The sequence below is a fragment of the Hyaena hyaena genome, unplaced genomic scaffold (genome assembly GCF_003009895.1).
Source record: "Hyaena hyaena isolate Hyena2069 unplaced genomic scaffold, ASM300989v1 scaffold_293, whole genome shotgun sequence".
NCBI classification, from domain to species: domain Eukaryota; kingdom Metazoa; phylum Chordata; class Mammalia; order Carnivora; family Hyaenidae; genus Hyaena; species Hyaena hyaena.
Window position 1 is genome coordinate 679455 of NW_024080925.1, and position 10539 is coordinate 689993.

At 39.7% G+C, this 10539-nt stretch overlaps 1 protein-coding gene across 2 annotated transcripts in view; it reads left to right on the top strand.

Moving 5' to 3' along the window:
- Nucleotides 1-10539, top strand: part of DIAPH3 (diaphanous related formin 3) — a 508311-nt gene that overhangs the window by 188069 nt on the left and 309703 nt on the right. For both annotated transcript variants that reach the window (XM_039247287.1, XM_039247286.1), the window contains 2 exons: nt 869-1186; nt 1939-2053. In XM_039247287.1, coding sequence (XP_039103218.1) covers nt 869-1186; nt 1939-2053 — 433 coding nt within the window. The remainder of the gene's footprint in view (nt 1-868; nt 1187-1938; nt 2054-10539) is intronic.

A 10539-nucleotide genomic window follows, 5' to 3' on the forward strand; every position in this document is an offset into this window, starting at 1 on the left:
CACGAACCGTGATATCTGACCTGAGCCGAAGTTGGACACTTACCCAACTGAGCCACCCAGGCGCCCCAGTATTTAACACTTTGATAATGGCAATTAAAGAGAAGCACAAAGTGCTATCTTTGTAAAAGGAGGGGTCAGATAAAGCTTTCCTGAGGAAAAGATGTGCTAGCTAAGACTGAAAGGATCCACAGGAAGTAACTGCATGCCAAGAAAGTTCCAGGCAGAAGGGATTGCATGTGCAAGGGCCCTGAGATCGATATGAGGTTGGCGAGTTGGCATATACATGGAATTGTATATGAATGCCCCTTGAAAGGCCAGTTCACAAGGATCTTGACGTGCTCTGCAGGTCCTACTTAGGAAGTTCTGATTTTTTTCTCAAGGTAAAGGCACAATGTGACAATGCTATTTAAATCTCTCCGGATCTTATTATTGTTTGCCACTCATTTAAATGCGAGTATTCCATAGAATTCTGTACATAGACTTCATGCTCCATGCTCTGTACATACTCTGGGTGAACTTACCTATTCTCAGTGACTTGAACTCTCACCTAGAAACAGCTGTTTTTCAAATCTTCCAGACCCACATACCCATTTCCTCCCAGAACATCTCCACCTGGACGGCCAAAACTACCAATATAGGAAATAACATTTCTTGCAATTACACTTTTGTGAAAACAAAAGCTAAATTCTTAAATTGGAAAAAGAAAACTATTGGAATTGTGTGTTTCGGTCAGGCCGTGTGAAATCGCGCATACTGAATTATCTTTGGTTTAAAATAACTTTTGAGGAAAGTGTACTCTGAAGTTTTGTAGATGTTTTTAGTCATATTTCTTTCTTTCTTTTTTTTTTTTTCCTCCCTTCCCTTCTAGTTTGGTGCTTTGCCAGCTGATGCAAGTAGCTCTTCCCCACTGTCAAAAGAAAATGGATCTGGCCCCCAGGCAGTTGCCCCTCCCCTGCCGCTGCCCTCTTGTGGAGGAGCACCTCCTCCCCCTCCTCCCCCTCCTCCCCCACCCCCTCCTCCCCTTCCAGGAATGCCTCTGCCCTTTGGTGGTCCTTTGCCTCCAGCACCGCCCCTGGGGGCTCTCAGCGGGCGAACCTCTCCTCCTCCACCGACCTTACCATTTGGGTTAAAACCAAAGAAAGAATTTAAACCTGAAACCAGCATGAGAAGACTGAATTGGTTAAAGGTAAAACGAATGAAAGAAAACATATTGTCGCCTAGATAAACATTTAATTTTATATTTAATTTCCAGTGGATAGTCTAATCAAAGCATCATTCAATCGACAAGCATTATTTGAATTAAATAAAAGTGTTGAAGCAAAGCCCTTGTCTCTCGACTGAGGCTTCTGGTTTAGAAGTTTGGTGAGAGTTGGTGGTTGTTACAATGGGATTTGATTTGTAATTAAACTAATAATTCAACATTATCCTCATTGAACATGAAGTGTTTCTCAAAAGAACAAAAATAAGTTAGCGTTCTTATGAACTTATCTATGTTGATAGCCATGGGAAAAATTAATACTCATTGTCTGAAGTTGATAATTAGGACACAGAAATCCTGAGTCCTGGAGAAAGATGGTTTCATGGTCACATAACCTTGGGAAGTGATGTGTAACACATCCTGCACTTGAACTATAGTGGTGCACACAAGCCTTTTTCAAGAAGACTTTGAGAGGTATAATTAAGAAGAAACAAGTTTTATTTCACTCTGCTTCAAACCCTCAACTATCTGATAGTGGAAACTTTTTTTTTTTTTTTTTTAATAAAACCTTAGCTTCCTGAGGAACTTGTATTTTATTGCACACACTTTGGGGAAAAATATTACAGGGATTACTTCCTAAACATCTGCTGGCAGCTATGGGACACTGGGTCCGAAAGTAGTGATTGCGCAGCGACAGATGAAACACCCAACTTTTAAAGAATCCATCTCTCTGATTGCAGATCAGACCTCATGAAATGACTGAAAACTGTTTCTGGATTAAAGCAAATGAAAATAAGTATGAAAATGTGGATTTGCTTTGTAAACTCGAGAATACGTTTTGTTGCCAACAAAAAGGTAGGTTGGACATCATGCTTACTTGTTAATTGTAATATATTACATTTTTCCTGTATTAGCTTCTAGAGAGCATTATTTTTCTGTATTCTGCCATTCTATCTGTATTAGCTTCTAGAGAGCATTGTTTTAAAAGTCCTGTATGTGATATTTTTACTTCACTAATGGGTAAATAGCTTAATGAAAAAAAAAGTTTAAAATACAAATTTTGTTATTGTGAGTATCACAGAAGCAGTCTTTAAAATGCAAATGGTTAATACATAACTTATTATTAGTCAAATTTTAGTATGATATCTTTTTGAAGATGTTCTTAACGGGGGTTTCATAAAGGAGGATTTTTCAGAGAGAACTTTGGCATGAGAATTCCTTTTAGTCAATGGGAAATAGAAAAACAAACAAAATGTGAGCCTTCTTATAGTCAGCACTTCACCACCCTTAAATATTACGATGACAGTCACAATAATTAGTATGAGTCACATGGGATAGAAATACCAAATTTATAGAGTACCTTGAAAGTTAGCTTAAAACCGAAGTATATGAATAGATTATATGAACTTTTCATTAAAAGCAGTAGCTTTTTTTTTCCGACTTGTTTCGTGATAGCTTTTACTTGTTTGGTGTGATGATGATGATGAATATCTTTAAATATTATTTAATCATTATTTTAAATAATTTTATTCAAACAGTATTCTTGTCTGTACATTGGGTTTCTATCACATGTGTTTCAGGGTTCATATCCTCTTAAGCTAGTAAGTTAATTTTTAAGTTATGTAATGCTTACATTTTAGGTCTATATTATAAGCTACTTAGATCAGTAATGACATTTTAAATTTCAAAAAGGAACCCTTTTCACCATAGACTTATGCCACTTACGGCATAATCCTGGGCTCATAATCCTGGGCTCATTGAATACAGAGAGTGTAGAAGAGAGATTTTACTCCAGCTAGAGATGGGAAGGCTTGCTGTGCACAGGGAAGAATTAACTTCTTAAAATACCTACTCTCTATTAGGCAATATGCTATATATCTGATTTAGCTTGATAGTCCCAGCAATGAAAGCGTATTGGCAAATACCCCTCCTACCCCAAAATTATTTGCATTCCTTTTAAATGCTTTGTAAAATATAACTGTAAATTAGAATCTCTTTCTAAAAAGTAAGTTAGAACTCTAAAAGCTAATTGTAAATTAAGGTGGCTTTCCAGACTTTGCGCTAAATCCAAAGCCTTCAGCAGATATTTTTGGGCACTGTTCGTGACTAAAATAGTAAAAGTGATATATTTTGATCTTTGAAAACGGGGAATTTTCTCAGCAAGCTTATCCTAGGAAAACTTGTGAAGTAAGCAGATCTTAATTTTACCTTTTGATTATGGAGAATGAAAATTTTCTTTGAATAAGATTAGTACACTCTTCAGGCAATCAAGGAAAATATATGGCAGTTAAAATGTGTATTTACATGTAAAACACTTCAGAATTTCAGATTTCATAATCTGGAATTGATTAGTTTTCCCTTTGCTTTCCTAGTAGATACAAACGGTGGTACCTTAAAGCTATTTAAGTAATACTGCCATCCAGCTACTGTCTCTTTTTTTTTTCTCTTTACTCTGATTACTTTCTTAATTAATGAGGCTCAAAAGGGAAACTTGTTAGCATGTCTTTAATTTAGCTGTAGTGTTAGCCCTAAATGAAATAATTGGACCTTTAAAAAATTCTTAAGTCATCTAACTTTAGCCTTGAGGTTCAAGGTTGAAAAAAAACAACAATGTATTTGCTTAATCTAGTATTAGGTATAAAGGCGAAGGTGAGGAAATGATGATCCTTTTCTGAGTATTGCGTACTTCCATCCGTCTCTGCCTTTGTACATGCTGTCCCCTCTCCCCAGAGTCTCTTATTCGACTTAGAGGCTGGCAGAGGCCCACCTCTTTCATCTCAGCCCAACTGCTACCTTCTTTCTTCTGTGACAGTGGGTGATACCTCCACGGTAATCAGAAAAGATGGGGAAGCCCAAGGTTGTCACCCTGGGCAATGCCAACCTTTCACAGTGCCAATAGGAAACAAGCTGTGAAGGTGATTGTTTTTTGGTCTGGGTTAAACATTTTTTTAAAAAATGTTTTACTTATTTTTGAGAGAGAGACAGAATGTGAACAGGGGAGGGGCAGAGAGAGGGAGACACAGAATCGGAAACAGGGTCCAGTCTCGCAGAGCCTGATGAGGGGCTCAAACCCACAGAAGGACCGCGGGATCATGACCTGACCTGAAGTTGGATGCCTAACCGACTGAGCCACCCAGGTGCCCCAAGGTCTGGATTTTGAAGAATAATTCCTGGAAAACATTATTCAAGGAGCCTTAGGAATATTTTTTAGCATTACTAGTAGAGAAGTATTTTATTGGAAAACAAAACTGCTGCTTTCAGAAAAGCAGGATTTCCTATAGATACTTTGTAGAGAAGATCAGAAAAGAAGGAAAGAGGAAGGTACCTGGAAAAGTTACCTGACCCAAAGGGCCGGTGGAGTGGACACGTTGCTCCTTGTCTCTTTATTCATGGCCCCTGAGTCATTAGGTCCAAATCTTCACTTTTACTTTCTCCTTTCTCCCGTGACTCCAAAGGTTACTTTGAATCCAGTTCGTAATTTCTGCAGAATTCAAAATTGAACCTAGTGGCGAAGTGTTGGGTCCATGGTGGCAATACAGCGTCTCTCTGCTCCCTCGCCAGCAGGGGGAGGTAGAGGCATCCCCTCCTGGTTGATTTTCATCACTGGTTTGTGTCAGGGCTTGGCAGGGAAGTACACAGGATTCTACTGGAGACTCTGCTGGGTTTTTAGGGAAATCATGTATCTGTTTTCATTGCAGTAATTCTTTTGTCTGCGAACCAGAGCATTTTGTGACAACATGGATGGACCTCAAGGGTACTGTGCTAAATGAAATAAGTCAGATGGGGAAAGTCAAATACTGTATGATTTCTCTTATGTGTGGAATCTAAAACCACAAAAAAATCAAACCAAGCTCATAGATAGAACAGAATGGGGGTTGGCAGTGGTGGGGGTAGGGGAGATGAGAGAAGAGGGGTAGAAATTTACTACATATACAAAAAACTCAGAGCTATTTCTCTGATTACAAAGATGAATGTTCTCTCCCAGGAATCTGAAATGGTAAAGGCCAATCATTTGTGTCCCCTAAACATTTGAAATGGGTAGAAAGAAAAAAAGGAACTGAATTTCATAATTTACTCTCTATCTAATTCTTCCTATTCTAATTCTATACTCTCTGTTTTTGGTTACTACTTTTTTTTTTTTTTTTGTCTTACGGATGACACTGCTCTGGGTTTTATCAACATTAAAGTTAAGGTGATTGTGTTTTAGTGATCATACACCCTGAAAGCTGGACAAGGAAGAGGGCCTAGGAATACCAGTGGATCACTTGTGGTTTTACCACTCCTGAGCTGGGCCATCTTCATGTTTCCTTGTTTAAATCACAGCCACATCTCTGCTGAGATTTTTCTCCTGCCCAGCAATGCTAACTCCTCAGAATACCTCCCAGTTCGTAGACCCAGCAAGTTATTCTAGATAGGAGCTTGGATATTTCCTCCTAACTCATGTTATTCTTTATTATATCTTTTTTCCTCACAGTTAGATTTTATATGTGTTTGAAACTAACCTCCCTCTGATGCCTGTGGCATTGCCTTAATAGGAAAGTTCCTGTGTTCTGTCGTAAGGAGTGCGGGGAAACTCAGCCTCTTCCTATGAAATCAACATGTTTCCTGGATTCATCTGCAGCATTTTTTCTTTGATTCCTTTATTTCGCTATCAAGTATCGCTTTGGTTTCCTTGCCTTTCTCCATTCTAAACTATCTAAATTTTTGTGTTATGTCTCAGCTTTCCATACTTTAAAATCTCCTGAAAATAGCATGCAGGCATTTTTCCTGGTCATATTTTCCCATTTCTTATTCTCCTTCATTCCTTTCTCCTATGTTAGGTACTTGCTGTTCAAGGCAGCAAATATTTATTGGGTGTACACTGTACGTTAGGCCTTGTGTTTGGCCCTGGGGACACCTTAGAGGGAAAGGTAGATGTGTGACCGCTCACGTGTTGTTTTTACAACCTCAGTGAAACTCCATCAAGCTCTGAGTCAAGCTGAAGCATTAAGAATGGGGAATGGAAAAACAGATGCTGATTTTTGATTGAGAAAGGAGACTGCCTTTTTTTTTTTTTACTGTCTTGGGCTGCTGTTAAGACTTAACAGGATTATCAAAGAAAAGTGTTTATGTATCTCTTTGAAACTTAGTCACAACATTCATGTATTGAACATTTGGTACCATCAAAATAATGCTAATGATCTGCGTATTTTTTACCAGATTGGAAGCATCTGCTAGTTAATTTTTACAGGCTGTGGGAAAATGGATTAAAGTATACTAACAGGTTATTGGTGTTGGATTTATCAACCAAAATTAATATTAATTACTTTCATTATTCACAAACTGTTAAGTTGATAGGGATTAAAGGGCTTCCTGAAAGTATATGAATAGTCTAATTCACTTAGACTGATTTATGATAAAATGTGATGCCACAATTGTTAGCTTTCTGAAGTAATCACATTTTATAACAGGTGCATCATATTTGCCAGATAGGGCCAATAAACTGGTTTATAAATAATTTCTCAACTGAACAGTTATGGCATATGGAAACCGCTAATGGATTATGCACTTAAAAACAAATCAGGCTTAGATTTCTGACATCATAGTTCAGTGGACATAGTTCAGTATTGGGTTTGGGAGTGATAAACCATGGATTATCTCAGGGACTTGGCTGTGTTCAGGATGTCGCTTTGTATTTGAAACACAATTTATTCCTCTGCCTGAACAAAAGTGTATTAAAAAACATCCTGAACTACCTCACAAGCCTACATTAAGATGAATAATATAATTTATAGCAGAGAAACGTTTTTCATGAATTTGTGTTAATAAAGAGGCGATGCCAAGATGAATGCAACGTTTCTTAAAGGTTTCTGAAAAGACATTTGACAAACACTTATTTGGAAAGATGGGGGAGGAAGTCAGTGAAGAATTAAATATTTCCCTAGGGATTCATCTCTGGTTCTTGTCTTTGTCTGAATCTGAAAAGAACTAAAGACTTAAGGAAATGATAGGGTCTGTCAGGAATGTCTTGGTTCACCCTTAGAAAGCATCTCTTTGTTACCAATTATTTGTATTTTGTGTTGGGTTGCTGAAGAAACAGAAATCTATTCTGAAAGCTTTAAAGAAACAGAACTTGGAGAAAAAGGGCTAAAGAGAGTGGATTTGTTTATTAGCCTGGAGCCACAGGCGACTTTCAAGTTCCAGAATGTTTCGGTTACAGTTACATGCTTAGTTATACTGCGTATCCTCAGCATGGTGTGATGGGAATTCCAGAAGTCCCTGTAACTAGGCACATTCCTTGTATATTGTACAACTGCTGTAAACAGAAAGCGGGGAGGCTCAGATGTGTGTGCAGGGGGTGGGTGGGGTGCCCGTGAACATACCCGCTCTTCCCCCGTTTCTTCCTCCCTCTTTCTTTCTCTTCTAACATTGGAGAGAGGGATGATACAGGGGAGCACTGGATTCACCAGGAGTCACTTGACTAGTGGTAGATCGGGATAAACTGTGTTCCTTCTAGATTACAAGGTCACTTTGGTATTTTAATTCTTGCAGCTTTCAGAGGACCTGTAGCTGTCCTCCCTTGACAACATTGTAAGGCGGTTTAATTTTATTGTCCGCACACGTTTTTTTCTCTCTCTCAGGATTTCTCTTCGTTTCCCGTATCTTCTGTCTTACTCCCGTCTACCAGGGAATCTCTTGTTGCCCTCTCGTTGTTCAAAGTACATCGCCCTATTTCAGGCAGTTATTCTTTGCCTTGTGTGCGTTGTGTTCTACCAGCGGTGAAGGCTCCCACTCATAATTAGTGTGCCGTATTATTCACCTGAAAACATAAAGGAGACTCATCTTTGTAAATGCACTCTTTGAATCTTGAAATAGTATTTATACACCTGGCTGGTCACTGGCCCTCCTCTCTCCCTCTGCCCCACTTCTCAGTGTCCCTCGTGCTCACCTTCACAGACACTTGCCAGGCTTGGAAGAAATAGGATCATGTGGAATTAGTACTGTAACTCATGCCATCCCTGGAGCACAAGAAGAGAGTCATAAGATGGAGGAGGCTTCTTGCTGGATTATATGCTTTGGGAGATGGATTCAAAAAAAAAATCTAGTTAGTTCTTTTGTAATAAGAAAAAAAACCTTTATGAAAATGATCTTTTTAACCTTGAGTTAAAAAAAAGTTTCTGAAGTTAGGTTTTGAGGTAATTATAGATTTGTGTTTAGGGAAAGCTGGGTGTGTTTTGTCCTTCAAGGTTAAATCAGTTAGTCTCAGGTTAGCACCTGTACCGTGTTGTGCATTTAACACAAGCCTTCACACATTTCTTGGCATCTGAGGAATGTACCAGATTAGAAACCCTTGGTTATCACAGCCCTCCCTTGTCTAAGTGCTTGTCTGTGTCCTAAAAGCATGGCTACTTCCGAGTCAGACACACTCCAGTCCAGTAGTCCTAACTTGGATTCACTTGGGTCTTTGAACTTGGATAGAAACAAACCAAAACGTTACTTTCACTAACCTCTAACTGAACTTTAGCTTTTCCTTCGATTACAAATACAGGCAACAAACAAGCCAGCACCTAAACCATCAGAAATGGTTTAGGTAAAGATGATACATACTTTTATTTTTATATCCCATCAGCATCATTTCAGCTATATTAAATAGCATTGAAACTCATCACTACTTCAAAAGTAGAGTGGTTGTGAGACCTGCAGCTAGATCTTGTTATTCAATACATTAATAAAGAAACGGGCCTTGTCAGTGGGGTCTCCCAAAGGCCAATGCCGAGCTGTTGGAGTACAGTTGTTTTCAGAGGGTGTGAGGTGGGTAACGTGTGTGAAAGGCACAAGGTGGGGAAAGCACGGCCGGAGAGGAAGAACCTTAGGCCATGATGTCATAGGACACGTTTTCAGCCACCCTGGTTGGGGATGTGCTGGGGAGCTCTGGGACAGTGTTAGGGACACCCCAGGGTGGGCCCTGGTAGCCGGGCCGACTGCTCCTGCTGTGCTCACCCAATGGGCTGGGGGCTGCCCGGGAATGGTGTGGCCCGGACGTGGAAGCGCAGGAGCATCCTGAGGGCGGTCACAGCTTGGACCTGGCCAGCCAAGTGCACTCCTCGCGAGCGAGGGGAAAGATGTTCCTAAAGGGAGATAGATCTTCGCAGTACATATCCATGGCTACCATGCATGGATTTTGCTAGTCACAGACCGGTACTTAATGCATTTTGGTAGCTGCATTTCAACATCATTTCCTTCCTTGGAAATCCTATGTATTCTGTTCTCTGCACTTACGAAGTGTTCTGAGAAGCAGTCTACCCCGGACTGCCGGAGGGGTCCATGGCAATGAAGGTGAAAGCCTGCTGCCGCCTCTCTGCCTCGTGCAGCGCTAGGTGTGAGGCGGAGGCCAGGGGCCTCGGCCTGGCCTTGGCTGCCGCGTGTTCACATAGATGCAAGTTTTTGTTTGTTTGCTGGCCTAGTTTTATTTTGTTTTAATTCGAGCGGCCACTACATGATTTGTCATGAGGTACTTAAACTAGGAATACCTTTTTACCGTGACTGGAATATTGGGTCATCCGTTTTTGGATCCACTTTAACAGACTACTGAAATGCATTTGTTAATAAATGCATATGTCAAATCTGGCAAACGTACAAAACCCCTTAATTAGACAATAATAAAACAACAGTGTTGATAATGTCTTTTTTTTTGTTTTTAGCAGTTGTGTTTATCTCCTATCATTTTATTTGTTCCCCAAAACAATCTTGTGGAAGAACCAAGGCAAATATTGTATATGTGTTACGTGTAAGAAAAAGTTATAGTCTTCATGTGAAGTTGAGCTAAAAGGAGCTGCCGCTCTGAATGGAATACAGATCTGAGCTATGCCATGCTGCTTCTCTGATTAAAAGAAATCCTATTATGTTTTATTTAAAGTGCTCTTCTTTGATTTAAAATAATTTCCCTCTCATCTCCTGCCACCTTACTGCTGCCCCCCAGCAGTTCACCCTCATCCCACAATTTATATTAAAGGCTTTAAAAACTTGCCGTTTTTTATTAAGACCATCTTTCATCATTTGGTCCCTCTATTCACTTCTGTAAGTATTTGAGCTGTAAATACTAACGCCATGCTGTGGCGGGTACAGGAGGGGAGAGGGACCATGGAGTACCCCCCACAAGCGTGTGACCCCGGCCTTTGCGGCTGTAGTTCTTTATAAAAATGGAGGAGAAGATACCCATCTCACAAGGTTATTGTGAGGATTAGATGATAAAGATTTTTTTATTTTTTTTTATTTTTTTATTTTTTACAAATAGTTTATTGTCAAATTAGTTTCTACATAACACTCAGTGCTCATCCCCAAAGTGCCCTCCTCCATGCCCC